The sequence below is a fragment of the Tribolium madens genome, unplaced genomic scaffold (assembly GCF_015345945.1).
Source record: "Tribolium madens isolate multiple individuals breed KSU strain unplaced genomic scaffold, Tmad_KSU_1.1 Scaffold_20;HRSCAF=117;Tcas5.2_LG4, whole genome shotgun sequence".
NCBI lineage: Eukaryota > Metazoa > Arthropoda > Insecta > Coleoptera > Tenebrionidae > Tribolium > Tribolium madens.
Genome location: NW_025400985.1, coordinates 4,808,748 through 4,832,918, shown reverse-complemented (window position 1 = coordinate 4,832,918; position 24,171 = coordinate 4,808,748). Strand labels below are relative to the sequence as shown.

The following is a 24,171-nucleotide window of genomic DNA, read 5'->3' as shown; positions in this document are numbered from 1 at the left end:
AACTTAACTTAATTACAATACCATAACGTTTCTCAAAAATTTTTAGGAGTCCTTTGAGTTATTTAAACTGAATTGATGATGTCTTGTACATACACGTTCATAAAGTCCAAAATCAAACTTTATAGAAATTGGAACTCTATTAAGTCTTTGTAAATGGTCTATTTTCAAATGACTTACTTTATAATTGTTACCTCCATTTACTCTCATGGTTTGTGAGTAGAAAAACCTTATTCAAAGTATCAGAATTCAATTCAGAAAAAAACTGCTTACCTTTTGTTTAGAGTTTAATTATGCTTTTTACGACCGTTGTCTGCCAAAATCTTTTCTTTATCTCCCATTATTTTCTTAGGCCGGAGCTTTATATCAGGTTTTGAAAATTCCTGTTTTTCGATTAAAAACTTATCTTCTAAGGAAAACTAGGACACTTTTTAGTTGATGTCAAAAAGTTCACATATAAAAAGTGTAACTTTTGAAAAACATTGAAATCGGACACTTATTACTGGACATAGGAAGTATTTCTAGTAAAGACCTTAACGTAGTTGTCTACAGAAACAAGATTTAATATTATTTGTTCTTTTATAAATTGTCCTAAATAACAGTCATAAGATTAAAAATGTACATTAAAGATTGGTAAATTTATATATTATTATAAATAATATATTAATAATAATAATAAATTTATATATTATCATATATAAATTTATAATATTATATGGCTTCAGATTGAGATTACAAAATGAAAAAAAATTATACTTGATTTTACACTAAAACTGCAAAGGAAAAACATTTTTTTGTTTTTTGCTTCACGTAAAACGAGCAAATCTGAAATTAAAACTTTATTATTCTGAGTCAGTGGGAAGAAATGTTTATTTTTCTCTTGATTTTGGATTTGTAATAATTTATTCTGCGTTTTAAATTACATGACATTGGTGGTTTTATTTTTTTGACAACGATGCCACTTTGACAAATGAATTTACGCAAGTTATAGTATACTATTTATAGTATAGTATTTAGTTTATTATTGCTAAGTCGGTAAGCATTCAAAATCATCCCCAAAGTATTTTGGCGTTCTAGAACATTTAGATATTTTATTAAAAAATTAACAAAAATTAATCACGCAAAAAATATCGTAAGCATCAAGAACGGTAAGGATATTTACCGATCGAAGACAATATTGTCTGATCGGTAAGTCCTTAGCAATAATACTTAGCAATAATAAACTAAATACTTACCGCCAAGTTTGGGATAGCAACGAATAAATACAATTTACTGTCTTAGAAACAGACGTAGTAAACAATCGAATAAAGTCTAATCGCGCAAAAAATTACAAAAGTGTTTGTGAAAACCATCATTTTAATAAATGGCAACTCAAAAAAACAAGTTTAAGTTAAAAAATACAGTTATTTCTAACAAAAACAATCATTATTTAATTAATTAATTTATTGTGTGACATCGTTGCCAAAAAAATAAAACCGCCAATAATAAAACAGCAGAGAAAAAATACGAGGATACATATCAAATAATATTTATAAAAATCTGAATCTTTTTTTCTCATAAAGCACATGAATAAAATACTACTGAAATTTTTATTACAGATAGAATTTTTTTATTTAACATTAAGTATTGGGAAAATTAATTTGTAATTAAACGACCATTTTAGTAAAAGTAAATGGAAAGAAATGCAGAGTTTTGCAGTTAGGTAAATGTTAAACTTTGTTTGGGTTCTTGTCTATAAACCGGTTCGCACGTTAATTAGCGTAACATAAAGAAATGTCGCTGTGATCAAATAATAATTAAGTATTGTTGCAGCCTCTTGTTTTTGTATGTAAAATAATAATTACAGAGCAGGTAATGCTTTTCATAAGCAGTTAAAATCCGGAAGTTGTTAGTCGACATGTTTTCAATTAATTTGTTAAATAATAAAAACAGTTTCATCTAAAATACTAGTTTATTTAAAGAAAGAGAGGTACATATACAGTGTCCCTACTTTAGGGATATTTAATACATTAACAGTTACACAACAATTCATTTTCGGTTCCAGTCTCAAAAAAGGAAATTCTCCGTTTTAACGGAGCTAATCCTCGTTAATATTATAATAATCCGAAGGTTGAGCTATTGGATTTTGATGATGAATGATTGATGAAAAATGAAAGTGATGATAAGGATGAATGATTTGATTTAATGATGTCCAAAGCTGCCTCCGGAACTAAAACTGTGACCGCCTCCAAAGGACAATTCCTCTCCACCTCCATATCCCCCAGATGAGAATTCCTCATGTCCTCCTTTCACGAACACAGGGACAGGCTTTTTGATAATTTTATATTCTGGAATATGAACAGGCACAGGCTTGTGTACTGGGACTGGGTAAGGTTTGGGAATAGGCACAGCTACCTTCACTGGTACTGGAACCTTGACTGGTACTTTGACAGGGTATGGGACAGTCTTTTCTACTTTGACAGGATAAGGCTTATCGATATGGACAGTATAAGGCTTTGGCACTTTGACGGGATAAGGTTTGTCGACCTTGACAGCGACTGGGACTTTCACTGGGTATGGTACTTTCTTTTCGACGGGATATGGTACCGGGTGTGGAATTGGTACCGGGATTTGTTTGTGGAGGGTGATGTGAGTGACGTGTCCTTCTTCGACGATGGCGCCGCCTCCACCGCCACCACCACCACCCCCATGTCCTCCAAGAGAAATTCCCCCGCCAAATCCGCCATGTCCTCCTCCCAGAGAAATGCCTTCATGGCCGCCCCCCAAAGAGATGCTTTCATGTCCTCCTCCTAGAGAGATACTTTCATGTCCTCCGAAAGAGATGCCGCCGCCATGGCCACCTCCACCGAGAGAAATGCCGCCCCCGTGGCCGCCACCACTGAGGGAAATGCTACCTCCATGGCCGCCTCCACCGAGAGAAATGCCGCCTCCATGGCCTCCTAAAAAGCCACGCTTTTCTCTGACATTATCAGCAAAAGCGGTTGTGGCTAATAAAAGAGAGCAAACCTATTTAAAATAATTGGTTAGAATGTTAAGTACTTTAGAAGTAATGTTCTTACCAAAAACTTCATGTTGCCAGATGGATGAGAAATGCAACTGTGATTACTAGCGCTCAGATGCGAGTTTATATATAATTCTAACTTCCCCTATGGTGATAGTACTTTCCATTTAACTGCACATCACAAGAGTCAGTGATTGCAGCATGAACAATACACTTTAATCTGTAATAATTATAACAAAGTGCGCAAAAAATTAGACATTATGTAAGAGGAACACGAAATAAATAAAAAGGATAATTGCTTTCTTCCTTAAATTTTAAGTGGCATAAAAATTAAACAACAAATTTGATCTGAATGAAAAGAAATAACATTAAGATGCAATTTATAATTTAATTACATAAGAATGGAAAATTTTGGAGTTAAAGGTGTTTGATTTTTGGTTGATAAAAAATTTGCATCTGTTATAATATAAGTAAAAAATGAGGAAGAGCGGAAGTGCTTTCAATTTGACTTCAACTTCTTTCTGATACGTCAAATGACGTAAGGCGCTCTTTCCAATTAATTCTAATTTTACCATAAATATATCTTGATATAGATCCACAGATTATTAAATAATTAAAGAATTTAAATTATAAATCTATGAAAACTTTGTATTAACTTAAAAAAGTACCTAATTACATATCTGAGTATTATTTGAATTCATTAATTGCATTATTTACAATACGTCTCTAATATATATTGATTATTAATTTATACTTTGCTGATAGAAAAGATAAATATTAATTTGTCACCAAAACTTGACCCGAATTAAAATGATCTTGGTTTAGTTATTCTTTCTAGTTTCCAAAATGTAAAACATCAATTTGTATATGTTGTCAATTAGTAATTAGATTTTTTTTTTATAATTTGGTTCAAAAATAAAATTGTTTAAATAATCGCATGATTTTCCGTGTTGCCCTTTACAATTAATGCTAAAAATGTTCACAAACATTATTGTCAGAATTGTAGTTACATTAACCATAATTAAATGTTGTACATAAGTTTGCATGAAAAAATTATTTATTAAAATATCCTTTCTAAACTTTCTTATATTTTTATGTCTGCTCGTAATATGAGTTTTAATTAAATGAGTCCATGTACCTAGGTTTCTTAAAATTATGGTATTAAACTACATGAACAAAATAAAAAAGGTTTGTTGTTTCACTAAAAGTATTAGTTTATATTTCAATATGAATCGATGTTTAATTTATTATTATTGAAGCCTTTTTTGAATCGTTATAAAATACCCAGAAATGTTTTCCCGAAAAACTAGAAACGTAAACACATTTTTTAATACACCTTATGTTTGTATCTTAAGATTTTTTACTGACTATAAAATTTTCTCTATTCACAATTATATGATTGCAAGCATATTTGCTGTAATAATACTAATTAGAAATACATTATTGTGCTATAAAATTGTAAGATTGGTATCTTTACAGAGTGCGATATCGTGTCATTTGCAGTTTCCTGACGATATAATACGGAAGTTACACAAAGTTTTTATTAATACTCGTGTTGGAAAATAAATTTCATATCAGCGATTTACTTAGCTAGTAATTTTTCTAAAGCATGAACACAATGAATATTTTTAATTAAATGAAACCCACAAATGCAGTTTTGCCTCCGAGCAATTCATAATGAAATCGCTAAATGAAATGGTTGCGTATTCATAAATAAAAAATAAATAGTTAGAAAAAATAGGTTTATTGCACAACTAAAAAACATAAAGATTACAACTAGGTGATAAGGGATGAAGTGAGAATGACACACGTTGCAAATTTATTTTGCCAAATAAGTTCAATTGTTCAGGTTTGTTCCAAACAAATCTAACAAATTTGGGCAAAATGATCAGTTGCGCAACAGTCATTTCTGGTTGCAATTAATATGGAAACTCTTCGCAAAGTGAAGCTATCCGTATTAATATCATCGGTGGTAATTTTGGACATGTGCGCAGATGGATGATGATAATGTGATCGGTACTATATACAAGAAATCGGTTTAATTATTTCTATCAAACAATAATTGAAGAGAAATAATTAAACCGACCAAAAGACAAAACTAATATCACATTAATGGTGTCCAAAACCACCGCCGAGAGACAATTCGTGTCCTCCGAAACCGCCCGAGATTTCATGACCGCCAAAACCCCCTCCGAAACCTCCATGACCGCCAAGATCGCCGCCTCCGAAACCACCTTCGTGACCCTTGACGTAAACTGGATATGGTTTCTTGACGATGTTGTACTCGGGGATGTGTACAGGAACTGGTTTGTGCACTGGGACTGGGTATGGTTTAGGGATTGGTACTTCGACCTTGACGGGGACTGGCACTTTGACTGGGACTTTGACAGGGTATGGGACAGTCTTTTCTACTTTGACGGGGTAGGGCTTGTCGATATGGACTGGGTAGGGCTGGGGCACGTGGACGGGGTATGGTTTATCGACTTTGACTGGGTATGGTACTTTGACAGGGTATGGTACTTTCTTCTCCACTGGATATGGAACCGGATGTGGAATTGGTACCGGAATTTGCTTGTGGAGGGTGATGTGGGTGACGTGGCCTTCCTCCACCCCGCCGCCATAGCCGCCGCCATAGCCGCCACCGATGCCGCCGCCGATTCCGTGTCCACCACCCAACGAAAGTCCTTCGTGTCCTCCGAAAGAGATGCCGCCCCCGAAATGACCGCCTCCAAGCTCCAATCCGCGTTTTTTCTTGGCGGACTCTTCGGCCAACACTGCTGTCAGCAGTAAAGTGCAAACCTGGAAATTTTTGGCGATGAAACAACGTCATTTTGAAAAGTGAATGGCTTACCAGAAACTTCATGTTGCTTGTGTAGAGACGATGCAACTGTGTCTGTTCCAATTTAGTACCCGCTGTTTTATATACAAGTCCATCCTCCCCTACAGTGATAGTACTTTCCCATTTCCCCCTAACATCTCGGCAAATGCATAAAATTTTATTCAAATGTAATAATAAAGGTTCACACACAACAAACAATAAAGGCCAATTTTGGACACGTTTTGGAATAAGTTTATTATTATCTTGATTTGCTATTTGAGCTTTGTTGCACGTAATAAAATTATCCCAGGCGTCATTATGGGTGATTCTTGGACAAAAATACGCAAAATCGACCACGGTATGTATGGGAAACTTTACCGTCTGGGTCGTCAGACTTGAGAGCACTTTTGATGTAATTAAGAATATTAATCAGAATCTATAAGTAATTCTTATTTATTAATTCAAACGTTACGTAAAATCAGTTAAGTGTAGCGGATGCTGTTCTATATTATGCTTTAATATATTGTGAAACGATTTCATATCATTCGTTTGCAAAAACTGCAATCTTCTTTGTCTGAAAATGTTTGCAATTTATGTAAATTAAACTTAAGAAACAAGATTTTTGCATTGGAAAGGCGTAGCATTACCGGATGACCGATCTGATCTAAAATATATCGTTTCCCGATAAAGTACCCGACATTGGGTGAATGGCTCAATTATTACAAAACTGGTAGTCGTAGGATGTGAAAAAATCTCATATGCATGCTACTCATTGCTTTTTGCATCACTGATGAATTAATTTTTGCAGTTTCCAGATTTGCACAAATATTTTATTAATTGTTATTACCAATGAATTCATTGAAACGTAATAATTGTAGGCACATTTTTAATGCGATTGAAGTATGTTGAAACTGTCTGTTACTGTATTAATTCAAGCATTAAGTAGAACATTTCGTTTATTTTCTTTCTTGAACGGTAATGATATATTATTGGTAACTTATGGTATAATGATAATTTTGTTTCCACTAAAATTTTCCTTTTTTACTACCTGTTTGATTGCAATTTAAAAATGACTGGAGTGTAATTAACAATTAGGATGGTTATATGCAAAAAGTACATTTTTAAATCTCATTCGTTTAATAAAAATGATAAGTATAAAATTAAAAAAAAAAACAAAATTGGAAATTAAAACAAAACATTACTACAAATGCACATAATTATCAAGATATTTTTGTATTAGTTTATATTTTTAATTCGGTTTAGTTATCTTACATAATTATATAGTCTGGTGGTTTCCTAAGAAGAATCTGGTCGCAGTCGAATTTGTTAAATCTTAACTTGTTATGTAGGTGATCTCCCATACAGCAACGTTAAATTGCGTGTTCTCTACTTCAGCTGTATTTTTAGTTAGACATAGTTAGATTACTAACATTACAAAAACTTGTTTAGTTAGTGGTATAACTTTATAACTTGTTTTACAAGACAAAAAATATATCTCAATGATGATGAATGTATTTTAACACTAAAAGTTATCTAAGAGACATTTGTTTTTCTGTACAGTACTCTAAACCTACTCCATATTTTTACTAAATCGTTATTTTGACTAAAATGTAAAATGAAAACATTTTTAATCTTCTTTATTACTAAAAAACAAAAAAAAAATTGATTTTGTCAAAATATATAAAAATTTGATGTTTTGAAAAATTCTCTATTGATATTTTTTTAATTTAAGCATTTCTTTAAGAATTGTTTAAATGTTTTTTGCAAGTCTAGAAATTTTTTAATCCAGTACATCTGACACTTTCTTAGTCTCTCGAACTGTCTTTTGCAGGACGATGTTTTGAAAACTCTGGATTGACATATTGTTAGTGTAAGCATTTCTTTAAGTAATTTTTAAATGTTTTTTTTTGTTTTTCAACTTTTTTATTTGTACAAAGAATCCAGATAGATTTCTAGTTTTAGTAAAAAAAATCAAAAAAATTGTTTCTTCAAAAATTTATTGAAAAGTCATTACATTTATTTCTACAGGGTCGCTAAAAAAGGATGGATACAGTTAAATATTAAAAAAAAAAAACTATTCATTAAAACTTCTTGAAATGTGTTATATGCTTAAAAGTATTTAAATTCCATCGCCTCAGATGTTTATCAAACTTCTATCTCCATTTTTTCTGGAGATACAAAGCTCACTTGATTTTTTTTAAATGTCCAGAAGGGTCAAATTTAATATTTTTAAGAAGAGCATTTTTTTCTGAGTTTTGTGCAACAGATGCATACGCTAGTTAAAAAAAAATATCGGACTAAGTATACTTTTTAGCGAATCTGCATTAACTAAACATTAGAAAATATGTTTTTTTGCTTTTTGTTTTCAATTTTTAATTTGTTTTTTCAATTTAAAAAAAAATTCATTTGAAAAATTGGTACAAAGATTAAAGTACGTAAAAAATTTTTTTTCGATTTCTGTAGCATAGTATAGTATATCGGAAACCAAAGCAGGAAGCAACAAATGATTTATGAAATAACTTTTCACCAATTTTATATGTTAGAATTTTCTCTTAATTATTTGAAATCAAAATTTGAATTTGAAAAATACGAAAACGCTATATTAATAATACATTCATTTCCATATCGCGACATCATGTAACTTTCATAAATTGTTTTAGATTTATTTAACATATAACAGTGAAATTAAAAAAACTAAGTGACCGTCACTATACAAGAAAAGAAACTTACCATTGCAAAATATTGTCACGTCAGACCATTTACTACATTAATCTCATTTTTACCAGCCAGTGTCAGACAAGCCTTTATTGTCTGCGACAAAACAATTTAACTTTCATATAAGTATTTAGAATACTTCTTCCAGGAAATGTGTCTCGAAGTGACCTCAAGCTCATATATTATCGCAAAAATTTTCACTCCTCCGATAAAAGAAAGTTTGGACGATTCGGTCATGTATAAATATTAATAAGATTATAATTTTTCTATCGATGAATCGGGGAATTAGATAATCTGATTTCAATTTTCGCAAGCTTTATTTACATCTAATTAAAATTTTAATGCAACTGAAATAATCTTAAATCTTGGATTTTTATGGGAATAAGTGCTTAAACTGGCTATAGAAAAAGTAGCACAGTTCTCGTTTTAACTTTATTTTCAGCGATAGCAAATTTTATGTAAAACAGATAATAAAATAGAATTACAGACTATAAATTTAAAATAATTTAACACAAGAGTGGGTGAAACTGTAATGACTTTATTTTTTTCCTATTTTGTAAAACAGTTGAGTCATATTTATCGAAAACAAGGAATGGCACTTCTAGCAAATCCCACTTTCTATCAAAGATCAGAGCAAAGCCGATAAGCACCATCTAGTGAAAGTCGAACTAATAAATTACAACCAGTTGAAGAATGCTTTATCTTAATAAGGATATTAGTGTAACACGTGTTTTTTAAAGGTGGTCAATTATGAAAAAAGAATGCGTAAATATTGTATAAAAATAACTTTATTATGCGAAAATGCAAAATACATGAAACCACATGAAGACTAGTTTCTATCGTATGTTTTATGGCATTTTTAAAATGAATGAAAATGACTATCATCACAGAGTTGTTACCATGATTTGTAACTACCTAAACCGATCCCATGACCGTAACTGGATCCCAAACTGTTCCCATGACCGTATCCGTAGCTGGATCCCAACCCGATTCCATGGCTAAGTTCAATTCCATGTCCTCCAAGTTCAATACCATGACCGATTCCTCCATACCCATAACTACCATGTCCGATTCCTCCATACCCATAACTACCATGTCCATACTCTTCGTGCCCATGATGGACCAACACTGGCACTGGTTTCTTGACATACACTGGTTCATGAACGGGAACTGGAACCGGCTTATGGACAGGAACAGGGTATGGTTTGGGTACTGGTACTTTAACTGGTACTGGAACGGCAACCTTCACTGGGATTTTAACCGGAACTGGGTATGGTTTGTCCACATGAACAGGAACGTGTTTAACTACTGGCACTGGATATGGTTTGGGTACATGGACGGGATATGGGCGATCAACTGGGACCGGCACTGGGTGAGGAACTGGCACTGGGACGTTTTTATGGACAGTCACGGGGTATGGCTGCGGAATAGGGATACCAACTCTGTTAGTGACTGTGATATGACGGGAAACGGAAGCTCCAAGATTGATAACTCCTTGTCCGATTCCAACTCCGGCTCCTCCTAACCCAACTCCGGCTCCTCCTAACCCAATTCCAGATCCTAGAGACGAGGCGTATCCTGAGCCTAGCGACGAGGTGTATCCGGAGCCTAGAGAGGTCGCGTACCCGGAACCCAGTCCGTACCCATGGGATGAGACAAGTCCACCAGAAATCCCAGATGATAACCCATGACCTTCTAAAGCGATGCCACCGTGTCCGAGACCCACACTCCCAACACCCAATCCCAAGGATTCGCCGAAGACACCACGTTTCGTGGTCTTCTTCTCCTCAGCGAGGGCGGCGGCGATGCACAATACAAGGAACACCTGAAACACGTAATGTGAGCGAGGTCAAAGGTGGAAAAACGACTTACGGTAGTCTTCATTATGCTTTACTAAAGAGTGGACAGCAGAAGACTGTGTGGAATTGAGCCCATCTAAAGCTTTTATAGTAGTTGGAAATCATAAAGTACCACCATTGTAAGGGGGGCTGATGTCTCACAAACGAGTCGCCTTTCTATAGCTGAATACTCCCGAAAGATGGACTACTTTCAGACTTACGCAATACCGGTTCACGTGGGACCGGAAGATAGCCACAGACGACACATTTCTTAAGAGGGCGTGTACGCAGAATATATCGGTCGCAGCAGTAAGCATCACCTATACATAACACTTTGAAATGTCACGGAAAAAAATACCATCGCCATGAAACAGAATTCTCTGAGTAACAGGCAAATTACTCGGATTTCCCAACATTTTCATGAAACCTTCAGATTATATTATATGTTACAGTTTATGACCTGTAAACACCTGGAGGTGCATTTTTATCAAATCGATAAAAACTTTCTAAACCTACGATAATATATCTAAGAAAACTTGTCGCGTTATCCTGATGACCTGAAATTTAAATGCAATTTACACAATTTTACAGTTTTCGTAACTTATTTTTGTATCAAAGACTGTTTTTGAAGAAACCTATGGTTTTACACAATTTTCGTTACTTAATAAAAAGCTTTAGAAATTTTTAATGAGTTACATTAACACATTTCAAATAAATAAGTTACTTGTTCATTGTATTATCAAATTTAACATCTAACAAGAGAAAATCGCAGATGAAAGGGACTTTCTTTGAACTTTTTAAGTGATTTATTTGTTGCGAAATTGTTTACTAGAAAAACCAAAATATTTACATTTAATTGTAGAGAATTATTTTATCGTCATTAATACTCGGAAAGTGCTTCCACCTATCTCGTTTTGCGCAGATGAGTGAATGTTCATTTCACCATTAGATGGCTCTTCAAGGTTTGCTTTGACTAGTTTATACAACATAAATTTTACATAAAAACAACGTATTTATAACATTTTCTTCTTTTCTTTTCCAATATTTTTTTTATGTATTTAACAAGCTTCTATTTACCATCTTCATAACTCAAAATGTTATAAATGGTTTACTCTAGATTTTAAACTCATAATTTCGGTAAGCCAGAACAAATAGCTATGTTCTGTAAAAATTGATTTATTAAAGTTAAAAGAAAGTTTATTAGATTTAACTTACAAAATTAATATTTCCTGAGAAAATGATTTTCAAGTTTCTTCCACACCTTGACAAATAATTTACCGATTATTAATTATTCTTTGATAAACGATGGATTGTTATGTCTCAATTGTATAAAAATACAATGGATTTATTAACTAGTTTACCAAAATAAATTGTAATTAATGATTCCTGATCGTCTAAAAGACTTTATAATTATGTTTGAACATATAAAATAGGAATAATCAATTCTCGCTACTAATTATTGAATTAATTATTCCATTACTAGTTATATTAATTTACACAGCAATTCGTTCATTTGTTATTTATTATTCATTTTATAACATTTAATATGAGGGTATTTTCTACTATTTTCCTAGGGAAGTCCTTGCCATTAGAAAGCTTTCTTGAAATTTTAAATTATAAATAAACATAACACTAATTAAAAATATAAATTCCATTTCTTATGGAACAAAGAGTAAGTAAAAAGTTTCAAAGAGAATAAAATCGACATCTCTTATAAGGCAATACAGGAATGAACTTTGTAAAGGTTTAAACAGAGTATAAATCAATCTTGCAGTGTACCCGGAAATTGAAAATCTGTCCTGAAATTTATCTTAAAACTTTCTTCAGAAATGGTACTTTCGATCGGTTTTTATTGGAATCTGTGGAGTTCATTACCATGACTCATGACCCTTGTTTTCGTAATCATTTACAAGTGTTACAGCACAGTAATCCGCAAAATAAAAAATATAGCAACATGTTTTATTTTGTCAAATTTTATTTATACAATAATACATAAAAACATTACTCTAGAATTTGACATAAAAAATATTACTTTTATTGTACAACCTAATGTAATAATAATAGTGACTAACAAGTTAAGTATCTAGAATAAATAAAGATACAGTAAGGGGTGAAAAATATTTTAAGTTTTAACCTATTTGGTTTATCACTTGGGGCTAAACAAAGCGAAAGTCTTCTAGTTGATAGACTTTAGAAATAAATTAGGTTAAGCGAAGGAAACGCCTTCTGCAGTGGTCCCGAAAGGCACCGAAAATTGGAAATTATTTGGGATTTGCTGTCCTTGCTGTCGCACTTGCAAAGCTGTGGGTGTTGCAAACTGCTGTCTCGTTCTAATAGGTCTTGGAGGATTAGGAGTTCCGAATCCAACCCTATTAGGCGGTAAATACTCGTACCCATTTTGATCAACTTGCGGTACTTGAGGAACATTCAAAAGAGGATAATCATAGTTTAACCCAATCGGTTGTTGGGGTGGAGGACTTGGCACAGCTGCAGGAATCAAATTCGGCGAGGCTGGCAAAGGGGGATAGACAGGAACAGTGCCCGTGGGTCTAGGCTGTGCGCGATTTCCCGAATACCCTATAGACCCCGACCCCAAAGCATAGGCCCCGTTGCCCAAACTCACGACTCCTAGAGATCCCGATCCGAGAAAAACTGCTCCTTGATTCGCGGGGATATTGGAAGCGACGGCGTTGACGGGGGTTGCCGGGGGCGGCATTTGGGGCAACACGGCGGTTCCGACGGATTGTGGCGGGATGTACTCTTGGTACTCCATGACGGGTTTCTCGAGCGAGTTGGAGGAGAGAATGTGGATGGGGGAGGCCTGTCTGGAAACGTGGACTACCGATGGGGGCGGGAGGCGGCGAGGGGCGGGCAAATCGACGTTTAAGTTGAAATCGGCGGTGTTAACTAAATGAACCGGAAGAGGGTTATGTACTCCGTGTAAATGTAGAGTGTTTGAACCTTTCCATCCTGATGGTGATATGGAGAGGTCGTCGGAGTAGCCCACGCCGGGGGCTCCGTGGTAGTCCCCCAAGAGGTAGCCTCGTTTAGCTTTCAGGACACGAGACTGTTCGGAAGGAAGCCCCAGAAAGGCTAAACAAGTTACCAGAAACTGCAAATAAATTTATTTTGAATGTGTTGTAATGTTTTACGCTACATGTATTAACTTAATACTTTACTTTTTAGCAGCCAAATTAGGTTACAATTGAGTAACCCACCTTTAAATTGAAAGGAAATATCACTCAGTTTTTCACGGTAATGCAATTTGCGTTTTGAGAAAGTGTCTCGAAATTCAAAAAGATATAAAAGAATTCAGCGAAATGCTTTCAGTAATATTATTTATCCACAGGGAAAACTAAACTACTTTAGTACAACAAACATAATTATTAGTTTATTTTTTGTGTAAGTGAACGTCCCAAACAAAACCTCGTGCTAAATTATGCCTGGAATGTTTATCATTTAATTACTAAAAGATAAATGAATAAAAAGATAAAAGTGACCAATTATATCAATCACCCACCCAATCGCCTTTTACTAATTGTAGTTTTAACAAAAAATAGATCAAGCTCGAGAAAGCTAGAAGCAACATTTTTCAATTTCTGGCGATAAATACTCTCTCTTTACGGTAATATCTAATTATAGTGTTTTTATTGGAAATTCCAAACATTGAACTATTGGTATTAGCATACAAAAAAATTGGTTCAAGTGCACGATATAAATTGGCATATCTATGCGCATGCATCGATTTGAAAAGGACACCATATTTAGAATAATTGATAAGATTGTTAAAAGTAAGTAAATTTGGTTGCAAATCAACTGATTGTTAAGAAACCACAAGTAAAAGTAAACATGTGTCATTTGAATGCAACACTTGGTTGGTTTAATTATTGCAAATTACTAAATCATTTTTAATTAATTTGTGATAAGTTTTTTGAAACCGCTAATGTTGCAATAGGCCAAAATACCGGTTTGTCATCGTTGAACTTGAACGATGATGCTTTACTTTTACTTTAAAGTGCCATTTTTGAAGGTTAGACCCCAATATAGAAAGTATTAAAATTCAAATGTAAGATAATCATGCGTTTAATAACGGAATAATGCCACTGCATGTGACTGTTCTTTATTTATTTATAATAATTATCTAAGAACGATCGGTATGTTCACCTTGCACACTGTTCTTGGGATCGAAGAGTTTTATTATTATGTGGGTATGCTGAAAAATAAATGTTTATCATTTACATTTCCTTGTTATTTGCACCTTTCCTGCCTACATTTAACTAAAGCAAACTTGAGATAATAAATCCTCAACATTGAAAAAATATTTTGCTTACGTAAAATTAATGCTTGTTTTCCATACCAACTAGTAATTCAAGGAAACTCTTAGAAATTGTTATTAAATAATGAAGAAACTTTTCATCGATTACTCGAATTGAATACGCTTCAGTTATTTTTACGTTATATAAATTCAGAACAGAATTATATTTTTCAAGAGCTGAAAATTTGCTACACTGCAAGAATGAAAGAATTTGTTCGGGTCTACAATAATAGCAACAAAAAAAAATATGTAAAGTGGTAATTTGCAAATATCCTTATTTAATTGGATTCGTTCTGCAATTTTTTTGGTAATTTGATGATTTACGCTTTGGAAAACGCCCTTGAAACCTAATGCGTGTTATTTTCACAATGAAACATATTTTTGTTATGGAAAAGTTTCTCATTATGTTTTTTGATACAATATTTATAGTCATGTGCTGTGTCATGCGTTATTTAAAAGAACTTCTGTTGGATCAAATAAGTTAGTTAATCGGTTTCGCTTTGTTAATTTTGATTTAAGAATTTGTTTGTCAAGTATTTCAACATGTAATAAACATTACAATTACTATAATTACCTTTACAAAAAATTATTTATACAAGTACAAAATTTAATTGCAATAATTTTAATCTTGTCCATTTTTAAAACTAATTTATTAATCATTGCTAGTAATTGCTTAATTTAATTAATATTTATAGATCGAGAAGTAGATAATAATAAATGACTCATAATACCCGTAACAAAACGACTGCAACTGCATTTGGCACTTGTATTAAAAGTTGAATTTCTGAGAAAATGCAATAAAACTTGTAGCATGTAATTATAACTTTATCTCGCTATTATCGTTTGGAATACAATAAATCAAATCAAGTTGATTGGTATTAATAATTCTATCTGATAATTTTACTTTTAATTGGAAAGAAAGCAAATAGAAATGTGCAATTATTAAAAAAGTTTGTGCTGGGTAATCACCCTACCAGTGACAGTTTTAGTGAAAAAATAAATCTACTTAATTAAGATTTTATCCAATTAATCACATACTCCAAATGGGGCCACTGCACGTAAAAAACGTTTAAAGCGACCGTAATTGTCTGCAACTACATTAATCGCGAAGTGACGCATGAAAGGGCACAAAAGGTGTTAATCCACAACTAGGGCTAAACTTGGAGCACTCGAATTAACAAAAAGCTTGGTTAAAGAAACACTAAAAAATTGTAAAAAATTACCGTTTTCATTGCACTTGTTAACACTTGGAAATAGATCAACTTCAAATTGGAAGAGGCTTATATACCCCTTCACTTTTAACTACAATAATTGTGAGTATAGTAGAGTTTGAGCCGGCGGTGTTTGTATATAGTCAATCGTAGTTTATAATGGTAGGGCATTGCTCGAAGTTTAAACTCGAGCGCTTTCGCTCTTCAGCTCCACCCTTTTCGTTAGTAATCCCGGCTTGTGCTCAACTTCTTCCGGTTAGTCGGAATAATTAATTTATGCGTGATTTCAATTCGGATGACATTTTGTTGCACTTTAATGTCGCTCCCTGTTGGTTTAACATCTGCATTTAACACCTGATTAATGTTCCTAGAAGATCGAGAAATGCCTGTAATCTTCTAACATTTAAGAAAATTATTGTTTCTTTGAGAGCTGTGGTCACGTGCGGTCACGGTCATAACGATTTAAATGAAATCGTGATTGGCAACTTATGCAGCTTTCTTCTAATAATGCAAAAAATTCGGCGTTTCTCCGTTTCTCCACTGTTTTAAATTTTAATTGTCTAATTTATTGCAAGGGTTGCACATTAATATTAATTTTTTTGGTTTTGTAAAATTAAAATTTTATTACAGACTGGCAATTAAATTATGTCTTTCTAATTACTTCAAATAATTAAAAAACCGTAACGTAAACAGTGCAATTTACGCAAAAAATGGGATCACCAGTTATTGCAAAATTTCAAATTAAATGCTTTGTTGAGAGGATTTGACTTTATAGTTGCATTTACGAGTATTACCAATTACAATTAATTTATGTGAAGATCAATGTACTTGTAAATATACCAAGCGATAATAATTATCTCTTATTTAGTCTCAATAGCGTCTGGGAAAATTACAAAATTATAATTTCGAGTTATTATTAATTTTATTTATTTACATCTAAAACTAATACAATTGTTTAAAATCAGGTCATTTAAAAATTGATTCAAATTGAAATATTACATGTTCATACTATCAAATTAACCTAATTCAATTAAATACGACATTGAATGTCGCTCGGGAAAGTTATTAGAACCTCAAAATCGAATTGATTTATAAAACAAACATTTCTTCCCTTCCAGCTGTTATAATTTATCAATTTTTTATGTTTTCTGACGCTTATATTTTATTCATGTTCATTATAATTAACCCTTGTTAAATAATGATGTACGGGAGGAACCTCGACACCAAACCTTGAAACAGCCGGAACAAATAAGATTTTGTTGAGTTGTAAGGATATGCAATGATAATTTTTTAATGGGTAATTGTTAATTTCGTTTGGTAAAGGTTAGAAAGGTTTGCGTTTTTGGTGGTTTTAGTCATTTAGGATGCAGATCTAATTAAAAGTTTAATTAACAAAATCAGTTAAGGAGACAGAAAAAATTTAATTACATTTTTTGTTACAAATTTAGAATTGCCATATAGATACTCGTAATTTAATAAAAATCTGATTCAATGTTAATTTAATTTCCAAACTTCGATGAAAAGAGTTTCCTACGTGACTACTAGCTCAAAGATAATGTGGTTATTCCCTCTTTGAATGTGTCCAAAACCACTGCAGGTTTCCAAGCTAATTTGGAATACTTTGTTACTCATCCTATTTTTGAGAAGTGATAATTTTCAGCTACTAGCAATATGGGAAAAAGTGTGGTATTTTTAGTGTAACCTTTATCTCGTTTAATAAAATAACTATCGTTATTTTTAAACAATGGATTAGCAACGTGTATGTACTTCTTCTTGAAAACCCTCAAAATAGATCAATATTTTTATAAAGTGACGTCAAGTCTGACGGGATCATTCATGTAATATTTATCCTCTTAAATCGATGAAATGAGTCAATTATTAGAAGTTTATAATAACTTCTTGTAAGTAGTTCAAATATAATTTAAAATTGATTGCACAACTACTTGTGTTGAATTAAGAATTTCATTAAGTGTTGAGTTTAATAAAGTTCTTAATCTTGTTTCAAATTATTTAAAATGCAATTATGTTAGTATTATATAAGGAAGTAATGCAACGACACTGATCTCATTAAAAAACAGAATGGCCTTAGTGCTTAGAGTGATTGCGATCGATTTAAAACTTATTATCCTTTGCGATTGTGTGACTGAAATATAATAATATGCAATTCTCTACGTGCAATTAGAAAATATAATATATCTCAAGCACTAAGTGACCTTCTTAATCTGTAGATCTGTGTCAGAGTAATATCAATATCATTCAAAATCGTGTGTGGACTCAACCATTAACACTTGCATAATGAGTATAATTTTCATACATTCTTGGCAAATTCGTAGCGGTTTTGTGGTTCATAAATAATTTCCCCAAAATTCGATTACATAAAAATTGTGATAGCAAAAATTGCATTAAACCGACCCTGACTTTTGTCCAATTTTATGCAACACCCACCTATACACCTAATGAGCTATTTGCCTCTCGATACGAATATTTTAAAATAATTACCGCAAAGAACTAGAGCATTTCGGGTTTTTTTTGCTAAAAACTCATAAATACAAATTCTAATTAAAGCGGATTTAAACTAGGTAAAGGTAATCTATTACGAGTAATGCAATGAAGTATTGTGTCAAAAATTAATTCAACAATTGATGAAAGTGGATTCACACATGAATGACCACAATTTGTTATAATTGAAGTGCGAAGAGTTAGATCTGATTTTGCAATTTAATTAGAAATTGTTCAAAAATCGAAATGAGGTCTCGTTCTCTTTGAACTTATCCTTGCGTAGTGTTGGACGCAAAATATTTCACACGAGACATGCAACTGAGAAAGAAAGGGCTTCGAAGGTGAAGACGTGAGTGGATAACTTGCCATTCTTTCAGACTTTCAGAAGTAAATCAGTTACGTAAACAACCATTACGGATATATAACCTTAAAATAATATTACTTATCAGACTAAAAGAAAATTTCTTTGACAGAGTTGTTATATTGGAGCAAGTTTCATTTAACAATTCGCTCTCTATTTTATTCAAATGTCTCCATTTCTCCTACCAGCAGCTATTTTAGATATGCAAATGTATATTAATTATGGTAGAAGCATAAATTTTAAAATAATAAAAAATCTACTTTCTATTGTTGTTTTTTCTTATTGTTGGAAAATAATGTGTTTTTAATAATTTGTAATTTATAAATAATGCGCTTCGTCTGAAGACAGTCTAGTGAGCGTGAGAAAATTACAGCTGCGTCATCTGCAACTATTGCATGCTGAAACCGATTAAAGTGCTGAAATATTGATTTGATCGAATGCATTGGTTGTGTTTTTGCCAATACCTAATTAGTTTGAATTTCACGATATTTGTTCACTTTCCTTCCACGTCAGACAATTACAAAAATAGTTGAAGAAAATGTGGGACCAATTCATTAATAATTAGTCAGAAAAAATAACGCAACGTAAAACCATATCTAAATTAATTAGATCGATTAAAAAAATACCACTCACAAAGTACTGGAAAGTTGTCTCTAAAAATCGAAACCCGATTCAATTTTTATAATAAAATTGTATAGAAAGTGTGAATGCAAGTGTCTAGACTTATAAAATAAACAATCAATTGACAAATACTTAAAATTATAGTATTTATTAGGTGAGAAGCTACAATTTGAAGACACACCCTGACAGTGAAAGGTTAGTCGATTAAAATATTATCTTCTGAAAAGGTTTTCTGTGACAATACTGTCGTGGGCAATTAGTTATGTAATGTGAATTTTCCTGAAGAAATAATTCGATCACGTTGCACTCCCCACTGAATTTAATGTGAAGCTATTGAATTCGAAAAATATTGCTTCGAGGTTGAGGCGTGTTGTTTTACCTCATACATTAACATTGGGTCTTCAAAGAGCACACCCACCTGATGAAACTTTTACTTTCAAGAACTGCGATGAATAATTCAATTGTAATATTGACAGAAGCCAAATTCATATCTACTTTATATAAATAAATAACTTGTATTGAGTATTTGTGAAACAGTTTATTGAATTTAATGATAGTATCAGTTGTAATTACATTGATAATCATCCTAATTAAAGTACACAAGTCAGCCGTCTAAACAAACCATGACCTATTCCAATCTCAGAAACGTGAAGTAACAACATCGTTTAACTGCTAATATCAATGATTATCTAATAATAGATCGATTTAGTGTTTGTTTTCTGTAATTGGAACAATTCGTGTTGAAATTACTTTGTTGCAGGTTGTCTCTCTACTCTAGTTTCTTGGGAATTACACTTAGATAACCGTTTAGGATTCTTTATGGATTTTGATATTTTTGTCGTTCTTAATAATGCAGCTATAAAGCTATTTACGTCAGAAAGTGCACCGGATTGCCTTCGCTAAAGACTAATTACTTCAGTACGGGTTGAATTAATCATCGATATTAATTTTTAACTCAATTAAGTTTAATTTTTTTGATAACAGATGTATTGTCTGACTGCACATTGTTCGTTATCAACAAGAATATTCAATCAATTAACTTAAATGTTCCAGTCACGGATTTTAATTTTACCGATAGAGTGAATTTATTATTTTTTATTGATGCAGCAGTAAAGTTAATTAGCATGTTTAACACTTATTCAAGGAGTAATAAATAAGATTTACACATTCTAAAATGCTTGGATTATTTTCCATTTGCGGTATTGCGGTTTACTGAGAGGATTATTTTGTTTTATTTGCTCTGGTCTTAAAATTCTTATTTCTATGGCAAGGCACTAAAGTTGAATTTGTATTACGAATATAGTTTTTTCCCTGAGTCTATTATAAACGAGGAAAATTACATCAACCATTTTTGCGAGGCAATTTCAAACACATGTTTTAAACTTTCTGCCAATGAAACTTAATAAAAAAAATTACAACGGGTATTATTATGAACAATTTCAATTTAGTTTGATTTCAGCGCAATAGTATTTGAAAGTTGTATATTACTTAGTTGTATTTTATCCTGCAGTGGGTGTTCCAATAAAAACGAGCCACCCCGAATATCTCAGAAACTAAAAAGACTTTGCAAAAACGCCGAAGCAGGTCAATTTTGTTTGTTGACATTTTTTGACGTAATTTTTAAAGCACCCTCAGTAAACCCCTAACCCCCACACACCCTAACTTTAAAAATTTAAATAGCATTACCCTACTTGTGGCATATCAAATGAAAGCTATTTTAACAAGCTTTTCAAAACTTTAAAAGCAAAATTGAATCAGACCATCCATTCATAAAATACAGGATGTTCTAATAAAAACAAACTAGAAAGAATTTGCAAAAAAAACGAAACAGGTTAATTTTGTTTGCAATTTTAAAAGCACCCCCACTAACCCTTTAACTTTTTCCACCTCAAATTTAAATAACACCGACTCACTTGCGACAGAACAAATAAAAGTGTTTTTAAAATGTTCTTTAAACCTCTTTTCTAAAGTTGAATGGGATTACCTATTCATAAGATATTTGCAAAAGATAATGTTTCTAATTAGTAATTACTTCTAATAAAAACTATTAAAAAAATTACAAGAAACTTACTAATATTGTTATAAGTATTATTGGAGCTGTAAGAAACTTATTTTTATTTCTTTATTTTATTGTCAAAATAATCGTACTGAAGGACAATGGGTAATAAAGTTTCTTATAATTTAATGTAAGTATCTAGAAAATAGCAATATAGTTCTTAAGTTCATTTGTACGTACTGACTGCTAAAAGATTAGTTTTATTGCCAATATTTTATGAATATATAGAAATCATTTTATTTTGGAAAAAAGCTTTTAAAGAGCATTTTAAAATTGATTTAATTTTTTGTATCACTAGTGGTTGGTGCTATTTGACATTATAGAGTTAAGTGGCATAGAGGTTAAAGGGTTAGTGAAAGTGCTTTTAAAATTGCGTAAAAAATGACCCTTTTTAAAAACAAAATTAACCTGTTTCGTTTTTTTTGTAAATTCTTTCTGATTCGTTTTTATTAGAACACCCTGTATCTCATGAATAGATGGTCTGATTTAATTTTGGTAAAAAGTTTTGAAAAGCTTGTTAAAATAGCTTTCATTTGATGTGCCATAAGTAGGGTGGTAGTGCTATTTAAATTTTTAAAGTTGGTGCGTAGGGGTTAGGGGGTTAGGTGCTTTAAAAATTACGTCAAAAACTGTCCCCCTCGGAAACAAAATTGACCTGTTTCGGCGTTTTTGCAGTCTTTTTAGTTTCTGAGATATTCGGGGTGTATTCTTCGTTACATTTATTATAAGGTTAGCATTAATTTTTTTGCTTTTTGTTCACGTTAAATGCATTCTCATAAATTGAAATGTAAGTTCTAGAGATGAAAGGTGTGCGAAATAAATTAAGTTTTTTCAATGTTCAGTCTGTAAATTTATGGCATTACTTAATTAAGTCTTCTTATGTCAAATTGAACCATTATCGTCTGTGTTTTTCTACAAATGGCTTTTCACCTTATAAATCGTTGTGAAGAAGTTATTTGTGTTGAAAACACCCGTTTAGTTTAGTTACGTGAGTCCAAAAATGGAATTCCCATCACTACATATTTGAAGATATTAAAATAATTATTTCAAGTGCTCTTTCTCTCTAATCGATTTCTATGTAAAGCTCTTGCACATCAATGAAAGTTGTTCAATGTTGTCACTGATTGAAATTGTGACAGTAACAAAACTTATTTATATCCGAGTGAATGTGTATTTACAGATATTTCCTGTAAGCGATGCTTGAGGCAAGACATGCGCGACCTAGGAAGAACATTATATAATTTTTTGTTACATTTATTTGATATTGAATTATGCCAGAACAAAATAAATACATGACTAAACCACCTGCTACTCATATACAGAGTGAAACGGCAATCAGTTTGCGGTAGCACAAGGTCAAGAGTAGTTAACAACTGTTGAGACAAGATAATGAATGCAATTATCCGGTGGCAAAAAAGAAAAGAGGTGTTTCGTGCTCATCTCTGATTATCCTTTTTGAATTGGATAATGTATTACACAATTTAAGTGCATGGTGGAACGATTTATTTATGCTAAATTAAGAATGAATGAAAGTTTCCATTTCCAATAATTTCGACGGAGTATAAGTAGGTAATTATTAATCAATGAATGTGATCGAAGGTCGGTTTTTTATAATAAGCCGATCCAATTCAAAGTTGTTAGAATCATGCATTTTTAAAAAAATATGAAAGTGGAACACCGCTGTAAAATACGACCGATGTTATGTTAGAACCCTTGCGATAAAACAACTTGGCTTTTCTCTGTGCAATTAAACGTAACAAATTTGGTATTTCCATGCCAATTGAACCAGAATCTCATACACCATATTGCAGGAGAAAATCCGGTGCATAAAGAAATCATACTCAAATGATTTATCCATAAAAATGCGCTTTCTTTAAACGCATACAACAGCAGACTTGTCTGATTATCAGTAATTTTGCTTTTACCACAACATATGTCAAAGTTCATTATATGTAACAGAATCGGTAAGGGACAAAAGAAAGTAATCCCATTTTTAAGTACTGAATTGGCCGGACGCAGGTGTTGCTATTATGTAATTCTACGCGGATTTTTATGAAAATTGTGAAATTTTGTCACGTTCGAATTATAATTTTATGTTGCACCAAAAAGGTTAATTGTTATGGGATGATGGCAGAAAATGAGGAAGTAAGGCTGTTTTTGCACTGTTATGCAAAATGTGAGGCGGTCGTAGGTTAATTAGTGGTGTGGATGATGCTTGTACCGTTTTTCCTGAATTTAATTAAACTTGTTCTCAGTAATGTATATCAGGAGGAAACAGTTAAATAAAAGTTACACTTATAGTTGATTAAAGCTAAATTTCGCTATTAACATTAAATTACCAGACGAATTTATACGTTGGTGTGCTTTTCCACAAGTATTTCATTAGAAATATCATTTTAAACCAATTTTTAGTATTCGCCGTATACAGGGTGCGCCAGAACTCGCGCCCCAGAGAAAATTTTCAAGTAAGGTAAGATACCTGGAACATGAAAAAAATGTTTAAAAAATTCTATCTGTCAAAAAATTTGACATTTATTTTTTTACATTTGACATTTTTTTATATCTATTTAAGGATACTCATGATCTTGTATATGTTTTTTTTACAATTATTTAGTAAAAGGACAAAAATTTGGCCAATAAAAGCCACAAATAACATTGAACACAGTTACAATTTAGGATACAGCTTCCTTGTTTCCTCTTTTAATAGCCTATAGCAAAAAAACTTGGAAAATTATTTTT

The 24,171-nt window shown here is 32.2% G+C and overlaps 2 protein-coding genes across 3 annotated transcripts; both read right to left on the bottom strand.

Moving 5' to 3' along the window:
• Positions 1–1,929: 1,929 nt before the first annotated feature.
• Positions 1,930–10,551, bottom strand: LOC123005152. Its single transcript, XM_044398789.1, has 6 exons — positions 10,404–10,551; positions 9,429–10,356; positions 5,850–6,220; positions 5,109–5,797; positions 3,057–3,093; positions 1,930–3,003 (listed from the first exon to the last, which is right to left on the bottom strand). The coding sequence occupies exons 1-6, from the start codon at positions 10,413–10,415 to the stop codon at positions 2,179–2,181; spliced, it is 2,862 nt and encodes a 953-aa protein (XP_044254724.1). The 5' UTR covers positions 10,416–10,551; the 3' UTR covers positions 1,930–2,178.
• A 1,773-nt stretch (positions 10,552–12,324) lies between these two features.
• Positions 12,325–16,044, bottom strand: LOC123005204. 2 transcript variants are annotated; one of them, XM_044398861.1, is made up of 3 exons: positions 15,908–16,044; positions 13,331–13,481; positions 12,325–13,276 (listed from the first exon to the last, which is right to left on the bottom strand). In XM_044398861.1, exons 1-3 carry the CDS (start codon positions 15,914–15,916, stop codon positions 12,576–12,578), a joined length of 861 nt encoding a protein of 286 aa, XP_044254796.1. In that variant the 5' UTR covers positions 15,917–16,044; the 3' UTR covers positions 12,325–12,575. The 2 variants fall into 2 exon arrangements, with proteins under 2 accessions (XP_044254796.1, XP_044254795.1); XM_044398860.1 differs by having other exon boundaries at positions 12,325–13,481.
• Positions 16,045–24,171: the final 8,127 nt, after the last annotated feature.

What these genes read in the sequence shown, in the direction of transcription:
- LOC123005152 (XM_044398789.1), bottom strand. An exon ending in CAAGCAACATGAAGTTTCTG is followed by an intron (nt 5,798 to 5,849) that starts GTAAGCCATTCA and finishes AAAAATTTCCAG; the next exon opens with GTTTGCACTTTACTGCTGAC. An exon ending in CTGGCAACATGAAGTTTTTG is followed by an intron (nt 3,004 to 3,056) that starts GTAAGAACATTA and finishes TATTTTAAATAG; the next exon opens with GTTTGCTCTCTTTTATTAGC.